Source organism: Rhopilema esculentum, chromosome 5, assembly GCF_057945365.1.
Source record: "Rhopilema esculentum isolate cy_ngs chromosome 5, ASM5794536v1, whole genome shotgun sequence".
Taxonomy (NCBI): Eukaryota; Metazoa; Cnidaria; class Scyphozoa; order Rhizostomeae; family Rhizostomatidae; genus Rhopilema; species Rhopilema esculentum.
Genome location: NC_142819.1, coordinates 8,779,252 through 8,792,599, shown reverse-complemented (window position 1 = coordinate 8,792,599; position 13,348 = coordinate 8,779,252). Strand labels below are relative to the sequence as shown.

At 34.8% G+C, this 13,348-nt stretch overlaps 1 protein-coding gene across 2 annotated transcripts; it reads right to left on the bottom strand.

Annotated features, from left to right (window-relative positions):
* Positions 1 to 538: 538 nt before the first annotated feature.
* Positions 539 to 11,982, bottom strand: LOC135689929 (uncharacterized). Of its 2 annotated transcripts, XM_065207293.2 has the most exons (12): positions 11,832 to 11,977; positions 11,373 to 11,595; positions 9,528 to 9,692; positions 8,647 to 8,717; positions 7,491 to 7,592; positions 6,887 to 6,959; positions 6,588 to 6,726; positions 5,947 to 6,115; positions 5,660 to 5,781; positions 5,012 to 5,109; positions 4,240 to 4,359; positions 539 to 3,804 (listed from the first exon to the last, which is right to left on the bottom strand). In XM_065207293.2, exons 2-12 carry the CDS (start codon positions 11,478 to 11,480, stop codon positions 2,608 to 2,610), a joined length of 2,364 nt encoding a protein of 787 aa, XP_065063365.2. In that variant the 5' UTR covers positions 11,481 to 11,595; positions 11,832 to 11,977; the 3' UTR covers positions 539 to 2,607. The 2 variants fall into 2 exon arrangements, with proteins under 2 accessions (XP_065063365.2, XP_065063364.2); XM_065207292.2 differs by having other exon boundaries at positions 11,373 to 11,982.
* Between the last annotated feature and the right edge of the window lie 1,366 nt (positions 11,983 to 13,348).

Here is a 13,348-nt window from a genome sequence, read left to right as displayed (position 1 = left end):
TTTGAATGTTCTTAGTTTTTTGGTTCAACCTCAGCTTTCAATAAAATTCCCCAAAATTCCCTTAAAACTCCATTTATTCAAAGATATCTCGTGTGCTGTTTGGAAAGAGTGACACATCCCTCAATTCTGATTTCGGGGCCATTAACACGAATTCATGACACAAACAGTTCTTAAAAAAATTAAAATTGAGTCCAGTATGCATATGATTCCTATGCAAGCAATATTCCTGCAAAATAACATGTTTCTTTGATCAGACCAGGGAACATTAAATCTACCTCTAACCCCTGTTAATTTTTAAGTGATGCCATTGTATAAACATCAGCTGCTGGGTGGGTGGATAGGGGATACGCTAAAATTATAAGCCAAACAGATGCGCCTAGCCATTTGGCCAGCTTTGTTGTCTTTTAATATTTCGAGGTAAATTATCTTGAGTCAAACTTTGCCATATGGTCTCTAAACTGATGATTCATCGAAACTAGTCACTCCATAGTATCTGAAACGGTGAGAAGAAGATACACAAACGAAAACAGGCAGCAACTAACGAATTCTTTATATGCATCAGAACAAAATTCTATGTTGTAACAAAATTCTGAAAGCAAAAACATTCAAACATTTTATGTTAATATCAGACGATTCAATTAGTATATACTGCCATTTATTCAGAAATTCCATTACTAGCTAAGTCACACTAGAACATGTAAGAAGTGGCTATAGCAGATGCAAGATGTCATCTTATGATAAAATCGAAGTAGACCCGCACACTCCATGAAAACTAGAGTCGTGGTCCTAGGACCAATAATAGGGGAACCAATAGGAAACTTTCTACGGAAATGGCGTTACTCGACCTTTTGGCGTCCCAGATTAAAGCATCAGCAATATAATATGGATATAGTAAGGGTTTATATCATGTGATTTTCAATTTTAGGAGTGAACAGGGGCGTTGCTATGGGGTGCGTATGGGGTGTGACTCCCTCGAAAAGAATTTCGTTGCAAAAGGAGGGAATATTTGAAATGTAGGGGGTGCTTAGACAGAGAATTTTCAAAACTAGTGTGAAGAAAGGAGGATTCGCTAATTTTGTTGACAAGAGAGACATGGGCACTTGAGCACAATTGTCATCGAAGGCCCTGGGAGTGAGCCTGACTGTTCCTGTTTAGTCAAAAGTTATGCAAAGGATCGTACAAAATGACCTTTATATATTAGACAAATGAGCACAGAGGGACTTGAATTTAACAAAATATGTATGAACTTATAGGTATAAATGAGTTTTATGCTCGGGCTTCTAATTTGGTCTATATACTCGATAACAAATCGATAGCGTTTGTTGTTAGTGACAAATGTTCTTGTTACCTTCCAGCCCTCTTCTTCCCTATTTATCAAAATGTGTTCATTCAACCCCCTCAAAATATCGATTATTCTTACTGAAAACCTTGAAGCAAGAACATTAGAGGAAGATTTAAAAAACGGCCTAAGTGCAAAGAATATTTACACGAACATATTCTGAACCCGGACGGCATCTTACTAAAAGACGCTTAGAATAGTTGTCAGGTAATCTGAACATTTAAAAACCTAAACTTTGTGCATAAATGGCGCTGCAAACTATCATCTTTATAAGACAAAATTTCTATATCACCGTGACTTAGAAACAAGCGCCCTCCCTTGACGCGATGAAGGATTGACTGTTACATAAAAGCATTTTATATCGACACCATCTGACACGCTCTGTATCCTTTTGCCTTGTAAAGAACACAGAGAACACACATAAAAAATGCACCGCTTCGTGTAAGCCAATGAGTAAATGAAAATATAGGAAAAGTGTGCAAATCTAAATTTCCAGTTATGATTGGATGGGCCAGTTTTAATATATCTGACATCAGGCCAGCAGCACCACACGGAAGCACAGAATATAGAACCCCTATTCCTATTCTTGTTTGGGACCGATCCTATAATTCTATAATAATTCTATAATTTCTTAAATTTGCATGAGTTGCTTGCTGCTCTCATAATGTCAACTTGTACTCACGATTTTGCTGGCTACGGATCATCTCTGTCTGTCGGCCTTTATTAGAAACTCTGGTTTTCAGAGTTAGGAGAGTCTTTCTTTATAGTTACTTAATCCCCAAATTGATAATCTAGCCGGAGAAATATTAGCAAAACAATTATCTGCAAACTCTATTGGAGTAAAAATAAAATGGGGTCTTGGAAAATTTTCTAATACGATTAACTAACTGTACGTTCAAGCGTAAAAACGAATGGGGGTGCTTATTAGGACTGAGAATAGGCTTCTTCACTTGTTGCGGTCAGAAAGGTCGACCTTCACTTCTGCAGTCTAAATTGGCTGTATTGGATGCTTTATTCATTTGTTTCTAATCTCTATTAAACTATCTGGCCAAATCTCCTCATGAACGGTCGTATAAAATAGAGTGCAATTTAATTTTGGAAAATCCAATTGCTAAGCAACAATGTAAGAAAAGGGGGCTTGCGTGTCAAGTGGGGTGTGGAAACACTTTTCATTCGCTAGACGGGCATAACTAAACATCTAACACATGATTGATTTAAAGTGGCAGCATATGTATAAATTATCTACTATAATTGATAAAAATACTAGGTTAGGTCGTTACTTCAACGCTTTCATCGTTTTTATCAAGGCATCCCATTGACCTCCTTGGACTGCAACCGCCAGTCGATCGTGGCTGACTGGGCAATGCATCGGTCACTTGATGACTAAAACGAGTAGAGCTGATGCCACCTGACTTAATGTTCTGCGCAGTCGACTGCTGTTCAACGCATGAATTTGACGGCGAGTCATCCATTGAAAACTGCAGTTCGCTTGCGTCAGTAAATCCCTTGCTATCATTATATTCATCATCACCCGAAGAATAGTGCTGCCCACTTTCGACTCGGTGCAACCTACGAAATTGGCTTTCAACAGCTAAATCTTCGTCTTGCCAACTATGATTACTAAAAGGTTTATTCATATGTATAGGGATTCCTACGGGAGACTGCCCGACTATTGCTTCTTTTTGCTCTACTGGAACCTCTTTTCCATTCACACCCATTTTCAGACCTTTGCTTTGATCTGAATGTAGGTTTTCACTGTTTAATACAGAACCTGATTCTACCTCGTCACCAGCTCCGTGCTCGTTCCCAGTTCCCTGCTTGTTCTTAGCTCCCCGCTCATGCCCATATTCCATTGATCCACCATGTAGGACGTTTGCATCGTCCAGAACTTCTCGAATATCATTGGCAAAATGAACCTTAAGCTGGAATTTCGAACTCTTGCGGCTATCATCAAATCGAGAATCTCTGGCCTCCCTCTCATCATCATAGTAAAACTGCAGTTTTTCTTCGCTATCAGGCGATCGGGATTCAATGAAACCTGTTGGTAATTCACTGGTAGCTGCCTTGAGGTCATCGTAACTAGATCGAAATTTGCCGAAACTTGATGATGACGTCGTACTTCTCGGTGACTCGGGCTCGTACTCGCTGTTGCTGCCGCTGATTGATTGAGTTGAATGCCTGTCCGAGGTTTCATTTCTTAAGAATTGGGCATCTTTATCAGAGCTTTCGTCTACAGTTTTGTGTAGCGAGGGGCAACTTTTGTGTCTCCTACGATTATAGAAGAAACTATTTTTCCTTTGATTTTCCTCCTCCGGTCCATTGGTTCCTGCTTCCATGTCAAGACCAATATTTTTCGTCGTTAGTAAATTGTCTGTATTTGACATGGGTACGATAAATGGGTTCGATTTCGCGCGCTTAATGCTCGACTGTTTTGTGATGTATAACTGTTTCTCCATAAAATATTTCTAAAAAAAATATAAGCAGATAATACAGCATTATATGGCTTCGACTCTGTCTATTCATTTCAAAACCAGTGCTTTCCAACTTTAAGTTACTTCTCTATTGCAGTTGTAAGGAAAGGAAACGCTGGACTTCAACAAAAGATGACTTAATTCATAACTAAGATTAAGACCAAATTTCGCTAACAGCGGAGATTGCAAGAGACAAAAATTCCAAAAAACTTAATGAAAATTAGCAATATTAACATTGCTATCACCGGCAATCCTAAAACATGATCACTAATACTATGTACATATGTATTTTCTTAGGCTATATGAACTAAGAAATAACAATTTCATTTTCCTTCGGTTCCTTAAAATTTTAATTTGACTGAGCATCGTTAAAAGAGTCTAGATGACGCCATGATGTTCACTGCTTTAATCAGTTTTGTAAATTCATACCTTTTTCTCCTCAATTGCTGATTTTGCTCGTGGTAAATCAACCAAAGAAGCCGGTGGCTGGATGCCCAACGAAACGAAACGCTCAAGAACAGAGACATGGAGCTCAAGCTTTTTTGAGGCCTAAAATGCAAAACGTAGCGAATCTTCAGGATACAAGGTAAGATAGAACCGTTTTATCCATAGATAATTTGACTAAAAAGTACCTCATTATACTATATAAGAAATTCTTATCCTATCTCTTCAAATACAAGATCTCGAAAAAAGCACAATCAATGACGAAGCAGGTGTATAAATGTGTCACGTGATTACTGAAAACATAAACAGCACAAATGCCAGATGCTAGCCCCTTGGAAATCCGCCCTTTATAGAGACATGGTGCCGAAAAATGAACACAACTACGACTATAACCGTTGTATGCCCTAAGACTTTTTTGTTGGGATTTGGGTTGATTCGAGGAGTGAGTGTCACAGTCTGATCAATAAGATGGAATAAATCTAAATTACTTTACATGAACATTTTGTCTGGGGCGTGACTAATATATGTATCCAGTATCGAATATAGCTGTTCAAAACATGTCAGTCAAGAGACGAACCAATAAAATAACAATGAAAATAAGACCAATCAGAATTCATACCTTTTATGTAATGGTAGGTAGATATCATTAAATTCATCCCTCGACACTTTTTACCATCTGCGTCGAATGCCTGCTAGTATTACATCTCTATGAAGATTCTTCAGGAAACAGTTAAAAAAATAATATCATGTAATATACCTCAGCAAAATGTTGTTTTCTACGTCGTTCGCGCTTGCTAGGCCTTCGTTTTACTCCTTGGTAAATGTCATCTTTAGGCTCAGATGAAACTTCTTGCGCTGAAATGGAAATAAAACAAAATTAACAACTTCTTATAGCACACAGGGGCTTTAAAAATGCCCTACAACGTACAAAGTGTCTAAAGCACATTTAATCTAGAGCAATAAAAATTCAACTAATCGCATTGTTCATGGAAACTCTTCGACTGAAAAAAACATTTTCCAATGATGAGAAAAATTCTGTTTAATTTTTCGGAGAACTCTTGATAGCAAAGACAACAAAAAGATTCAGTTAATTGTGCTTAACTTGATTTTTACAGATTTAGTTGCTATAGTTTTTCAAGTCTTGCTTTCTGCTTACACATAAGTTACTTTCAGAAGATATATTACTACTCTACGATGAAAAAAATAGCACACTTAAATGATTGACAGATTACATTTCAGAACTTCATTCACATTTGAATAATCACCCATTATTAAAAACCGAGACATTTTGTGTCTAAGTCACATCGTATATCGATAAAAGGACATTAGATTATTAACGGACGACTTCAAAACACTGTTTGATTTTCTCAGTTTTTAGTATATATAAAATAAGACGGAAAGTTACCTGTTTTCTGCTCAGATCCTTCAAACTCCTTCCCGTCAGTTTGTGTCTCATATTTTTCCAAGAAGGAGAGCAATACATTACAATGCATTATATCGTCTTCAAACGGTTTCTTTCTTTCAGTTCTAAAAATAATAAGATTGAAAACAATAAAACATTGTTGAAATTACAATATATAACAAGCACTAAAGCTCAAACAGGACAAGATGCAAGTACTAACTCATTTTATGACGAAAGGATAACGTAATCTGCCTACTTTCAAGTTGCATGAGTTTTACGAAAACGCTTACACAATCTGTAGGCCTTGCATTGGATTCTGTTCTTTCGATTTTGAATCTTGATCGTTCAACAAATGTCCCCACTGCAAGTCCTTTCGTGCCCAAATATCACGGAGAGAGCTCTGGTTCTTTCTAAACTGATCAGTCAACTCTCTCTTTCTCTTTAGTAGTGAGTCTCTTTCTAAAGATAATGAATGGTACAGAAATACAGATAGGGAAGTCCAATAGGCAAATAAACAAATTCGAAAATGCGCAAACACCCTAAAATATCTTAAATCTTCTAAACTTGGCAGCTTCTATAGTACATAAGTATAAAGGACTATCACTCCAAAATGTCATATACGCTCTAGCCTTGGCACTTTAAAGTATGTCTACGAGGACACTATGAATGATATTCTTACCAACATATAGCACAATCCAGAAAACAGGGGTTGGGACATCAACATCCAGAGATAAACCATTTTTATCAACAAATAGAGCACCGAGGATTGCAAAAAAGCAACACGTGGTGGATTGAGACACACTGATCCATTAATGGGCTGCTTTGACTAGCAAATAGGGCATTTTTTACCGACGTACCAGACACTTTAGAAAATTCAAAGGTTAAAACACTGAATAATTCATATCCCAAACGATAAAGTGCGAAAACATACGGTTTCTTAGTTGATCTCTTCTCGATAGGTTCTCTTTGTATATCGCCCATTCTTCATCCTCTGCTTTCTTATGTTGTTCTAATACTGATTTTGCTTCAGTTTCCTCTCGTTTAATAGATGTTATTAGTTGTAGATTCTCCTGCAAAAAGATTGATCTCAAAGTTAAACAAAATGCGGGCTCCCAAACTCTAATAAATTAACAGAAAAGCAAATAAAAGATTCTTTTTTAGAAATCGTAGCAGAAGCGAGAAGAGAGGTAAAAATTAAAAAAAAATAACATTAAATTGAAAATTGCTTACATCTCGAAGAGCTCTAAGATCTTTTTGTTTAGCTCTGAGAAGAATAACTTCCCCTTCCAAATCTTTCAGGTCTCTAGAACAAACAAAAATCAGAAATATCATGAATTTGTTACAAATTCTTCTTAAAGAAAACCTGAAAAGGTATCTAAAAAGACTGAAAGGATATAGGCAACCAAAAAGCATATAAGTGGCACCAGGCACACTGATTGGCCAATGATTGGTTGAAAGAGGGCTGAAAGAGATGTTAATATTTGCCCATTGCCTTTAACAAGGATCTATTATCCTAAAACTTAAAAAGTCTAAAATTTAATGATTAAATTAATGTAATAATAGATAGCTCACGATTGCAGTAGGGTATTTATTCTTAAAAAATTCCTAAGAAGAACAGTTAACAACAACATTGACAGAACTTTCTTACTTTTAGAAAAAACAGAAATTTATAAAAGGTTCTTAAACACAATCAGGAGCCTATTAAAACTACTTAAAATAAAAATGAAATGAAAATATAGCTTGCCTTTTGTCTAAGTTAAATGAGAAAAGGTTATGTGAAGGTTTTATGTAAAACCAGAATCTTGTCAAAATGCTTATTAAGTTAAAAACTTACTGGATTTTTGTTTTTGATCCCTGCAAATCTGAGATTTCTTGGCGCATTCTTCGCTCTTCTGATGCTTTCATTTGCATCCTTTGAAGCTGAGCCTCAAGCCTCCTATTCAAACAAAGAATTAAAGAGGTAAGGCCTCCTATTCAAACAAAGAATTTAAGAGGTAGGTATGCAGCAAAGCTCCTATGTTTGAGGGCAAGGCATCCAGAACTAAAAATGAGACTTTTAATATGGACTTTTAAAAGATACCATGAAATGAAAGAAATGAGCAGTATACAAGAGGATATTAATGAAACTATCTATTTGAACTATTTTTATAGAGATATGCGGCATTATACGGTCAATTTGTGACACAAACCTCCTTAAAATGGGAGATTGCTCAAAAATGTAAAGAGGGAAACATAGTCAATAGAAAACTGAACACCTGGGGTATGTTAATAGCAAAATGACAAAACAGGCTTGGAATGGTTTTACTTTTCTCTACTTCCCACTTTTCCATAAAAAACATCTCATGCAAGTGTCACGCTAGCTGACATTGATCAATTCAAGTTTATCAAGTTTAGAAAAGACTGGAAACGAGAATCTGAATGCATAAAAACATGCTTCTTGTATCAGGGGAAACTGAGAAACCTTGTCATGAAATAGTAATAGCTTTGGCCACCATAACCAACAAGATTATTTTAGTTATGTCATTCACACACAAAAACCATCAAAACATTTAGCAGGGTTTATGAAACATGCATTACGCAATTTTATGACCCTGTTTTTTGTTGTGGTAATTTAAAATTAGGCGCTTTTGCCTGTTTTTCAAAGACATTAAAACCATAAAGAATCCTATTTTTGAAAACTGAAGTCTAAGGAATACAAGTCAAAAACATATACTAACTACATTGGTGTCAGTAGATTCAAATATATATATAAATATATATAATAGAGGCCATATAATAGACTTGGAAGTTAAAGAAAGTCAAACTACAGGTTTCATCTCTACAAGCCTGTTTCATGAATAACACACTCTTCAGGAGATGTTAGGGAAGCAATAAAATGAATGACCATGATGATGACAATGCTTAAGAGAATGATAAATGATTATAATTTGTGTTGATGATTGATAATTATGATTGGTGATCATAAATCCATAACAACATATTCATATTACCTTATGACATTATCCACCTTTTCAACATTCTTGTACTTCAGATTGCTTTTCAACTTGCCAATGGCATCATTCTAAAACAATATTCCAAGAGATGATGAAATCAGTTTAACAGCAAATGTATAATATTGGCCACCAATCTTGACAACACTAACTTTTTGTCTATACTTTTTTTTAACTATATATGACTAAGATTTGTGATGTTATCCTCTTGATGTGGTAACTGAAAGGCTATTAACAATTTACAGCACCATCCATTCTTGTATTAATCTAAACAAATATGTAATAAAAATATGATGATTTTATTATAATTTACTTTCTATCACTATGATACATTTAAAACAGGTGAAAAGTAAAGGTCAGTATATTTTGATCAAAATAGATTAATAAAAGTTTGGATAAAGATCATATTCAAATAGCCAGCTTCTATTCTTCAGTTTTAGGTAGTATCTCAAAAGCAAACAAGAAGCAACATCAATATTTATCAGGAAGAATGCCAGTTGATAGAAAAATATCAAATGGCATCTTCCAGATCTACTTCTTATCTTGTAAAGTATTTCATTTATAATTAAAAGATTGGTGACAGGTTTTAAGGCACAAACTCTCAAGTCGATGACTAAGAGAGCTCCTCCTTAAGAAATTCCCTCCAATTTGTCTTGTTCTCTTTGTTTCCTTGAATGTATATTGTAATAACTTCGCTTACCTGTCTTCAATTTTTCTGTAACATTGTCTCATTTTATTTTGATTTAACTATTAATATATATAATACAAATTTTAACTATTTTGTTTATTGAATTATTGTGACAAATTTTATGTAGTGGAATTTAAAAAATGAAACTGAAACTGAAGTCTAAAATCCTTTTAAGAGATTTTGTTATTCAAACCTTGGTTTGGACTTCTTGATTGACTTCCCGCAGTTGTGCATCCACAATGCGTTTTTCTTTAAACTGACTATCTCTCTGTGACTTTACATCACTGAGTTTTCCTTGGTGTTCACTCCTTAGGGCTGCATAGTGTGATTTGTCTGGTATTTTTGGATTTAGAGATTTCTATTCATCAAGTTAAGAAAATACCATAATACATCACAAAAATTACACAAGAATTCCTCATTGAAACTTATCTTATCTCTTAAATACTTATTTTAAGTTTTATTCATTCTGGTTTCAAACAATATTCAAAGTTCAATCTCATTTGGCAGATAAATGGAAATGATGCTGCAGAAGATGTTATTGTAGTGTCACAAACAAAGGGAAATGATAGTCCTAAATAAGCACCAGAGAAGTTAAATGGGAAAAATGTAAAGATCATACAAAAGCAGAGTAACTCAAACTGAACACAGGAAAAATACTCCTATTATATGTTTATTACTTCAGGGATCTGGTTTTGAAGCTGAAAGGTTTGTTTCATGTTATTTGTCTCTAGACAGAAATTTCAATTAAGAACTAAATATTTGGTTTTTATACTTCCTCTAATAAATGGTTATACTGATGTCAGACTGTTACATCTGCTTTAGGCTTCATTCCTTGAAACTGCCAGGTTTAATATTTTGTTATGAAAATAATTCTTAAAGCAGCATAATATCATTTTACAAAAGAAATTAAACTGTCAATGTCAAAAACATGTTTTTGAAAAATAACAAAAGATCTATTCAATAGTTTGTGGAATGAGGCCGTCCTTAATTGATCTTAATATTTTTGCTGTCAGATAGGCTTGTAACTCGAAAATAACAAATGCTACGGTTGCTAACAGAAGAAAAGAAATTATCTACAATTCAACCACAGATTTAGGTAGCTCTTTGTAAAAATTTCAAATAAATGTTAACATTTTCAGATTCAAACTTCTATCTGATAGATTTCTTTACTTTGAGGGTCCATCCAGAAAACCTGCTAATTAAAATCGCATTCCAATGTTATTATTTTTAACATTGTCTTGTATTTGTTATATAATAATATCATGATCTTCCATTCTATAACAAATAGGTGCCTGAGCTGGGATGGGAAACAAGTTTCTTATTGAAAACATGGAACTAAATTTCAGTTATTTATTACTTTGAAAATCTTACTTTCAAAACTAAGAGGAGCTTACTTTGAAAAATCATAGATGAAAAATACAAAAAATGTAGTACATGCTACAAGCCTTTGTACATGAATACATGTCAAGAAAAGCATGATATCAAAAATCAGAAAAAATATAAACTTGTGTAGCCAATGAAAATACAGTACATCCAATTAATAATTGACTGCTTTGTAAATATGTCTTTAGTTTTAAGTTCATGTGATTACATTTTTATAATGTTATTTCACTGTCATAAACAGAAATACCTCCTGTTTTAAAGTTTAAAATCTTAGTAAAATGATGACCTTTCATTTTTAGCAATCACACCTCCAAAATTATAAGAAATTGCTTAACTTTCTTATAAACAACTAAAAATTCCTGTTATAGAATTAATCACTGATATTCTCCATTAATTGACTGATTGAAAAGTGGGGGAGGAATCTGCGGCATTGTGAGTTTTGGTGTATCTTGACAAATCATATGTTTACAGAAAGCGGGAGTAATCTTGTTCGATTAGACAAAATTTTCAAAAAACAATGATTCAAATTTGATGAACCTGGGATGGAAAACAGTATAATAGAAAATCTATAAATAAAAGAAACAGATCGATAATAACCAGGAAGGAAGATATATTCAGACTTGCTTGAGTGAACAAAGGGATTGAAAAAGGATACAAGCTTCTCTTCGATGTCTTTGATTTTTGCTGATAACTCAAAGATTTCCCTTTCAAATCTTTTCTTTGATAATCCCTTGTTCCTGCTTGCTTTTTCAATATGTTCCATCTCGTCTTACGTATTTATACTGTTCTAATAACAATTTTCCAGGACATTGGCACTTTCGTCTGTTTGTGTGTTTTAGTCACCAGCCTGATATTGACCCGATAGGATACTGAATGAACTAGATAATACAAAACCATCCGTAGGTATTCTTCTTCATAAAATCAAAATTTAGGCCTAATTGTCCATTTCAGCTATATACATTCGGATATTTATGAGAAATGAAATAACTGGGAAATTTATAGATACGATTTTGGGCCTAAGAGCCCTACGTCGCAACCCGTCACTGCTACCAAGTAAAGTTGGCCTGTCTACGCCTGCCCGTTTTTAAAAAGCATGGAATAGCCAACAAGGTACCTGCATATTTCTGCAAAACAAAGTCACCACAGTCAAGTCTGGTGACTTGCAAATTTTCGCTTCTTCGGCCGCATTTCATTGAGTGTTGTGTTTCAGTAGTAATTTACAGCACCGATAGCTGTTGTGATTGCATTTCAGAGAGATTTACGTACAGCATTCTTCATTCCTTGGACCCTCGTGATTCGACGTCAATCATAACGAAAATTAAACGAGAAATTCCGAGTAACCCCGAATACTCAAGTTTAGTATACAACATTAAAATAACAGAAATATTGAAAATTTTGTTTTTCGTTGAAATAAGTAGACTTGCTTAAAGTCTCTGTAGCAAGTCAAGGAAGGCAACAAGTGAAAAGGGGTCATCCATATAGTACGTACGCAGTTTGAGAGCCACTTTTTGACCCTCTCCCCCCCTTGTACGCACATGTACGCTTTTCGCATATCCCCCCTTTCTTGCGTACATTGTGTATACTTGTGTCTTCTTTTGCCCCCCCCCTCCCGTTTCAAGGTATAATACAAACAATTGAGAGTTTCCAGGGGAATTCAGGGATTTGCCCCTATTGACCATTCCTTGTTATATTATATGTTAATGCAGTTGTCTAATTTATGTAATAATGTGAAGCACATCGAAGCAGATTCTTTAACATTGAACTTATTGTATTTAGCTTTCTAAAAGGCAAAGCATTTCACATTCACATTTCACAAAGTTTTTATCGGAAGTTTATCAAACAGAGCAGATTTTAGGTAGGATGAAAATTTTCAATAAACTTTCCATTAAAATCTCTGCCATATGAACAACGAATGAGCAAGCTTGCAAGGCTCAAATTTCACGTTTAGGAATTTCTTAAGCGTACGTACTAAATACCCATTACATCCCCTCCCTCCTTCTATGCAAGTGTACGATTTTTGATCGACTCCCCTCTCACCCTGAGTGCGTACTTACTTTATGGATGACCCCAAAGCTGAAAATATCTTGATATAATATGCCGTACCCTCATGTGGAAAATGAATCCAATGTATTTTTCAATTGAAATCCTCTCCAAATTTATGGGAAAATAGAAAAATATTGTTATCGTAATAATTTCAAATTGTTCTTCAGCTATGCACGAAAATTCGATAGAATCTTTAACAATGATTCCATTTAACATTTAACATTTAACATTTAACAAAGGGCCTCTCCAGTCAAAAATTGCAATTGCATTTTTTTGGCTAATCTAAAGGAGTCGAACCTTATGATCACGAATTTGCTAATTGTTTTTCAAAATTTTCTATAGCTTGTGAGATATAAACTATTGCATTTCGACAATTGAATTCAAATAACCGACAAAATTTTTCGGTTGGTAACACTGTGACGTCAAATTTGCGGATAGTCTCGCCTCAAACCAAATCGAACGACGGCGATTCGCAAATTAACACTGCAAACCCTAAGTATAAATCAATCGTGGACTTACCACATACCTGCACCTGCCCCTACAGTAGCACGACATGACATTGTCGCTTTTATGTATCTTAAAAAACCG

Excerpts from the sequence above, each read along its gene's own strand:
- LOC135689929 (XM_065207292.2), bottom strand. The coding sequence starts at position 11,480 with ATGGAACATATTGAAAAAGCAAGCAGGAACAAGGGATTATCAAAGAAA. Across the intron at positions 8,718-9,527 it reads ATCAAGAAGTCCAAACCAAG|AATGATGCCATTGGCAAGTT; the intron begins GTTTGAATAACA and ends ATATTGTTTTAG. Across the intron at positions 7,593-8,646 it reads AAGGTGGATAATGTCATAAG|GAGGCTTGAGGCTCAGCTTC; the intron begins GTAATATGAATA and ends TTGTTTGAATAG.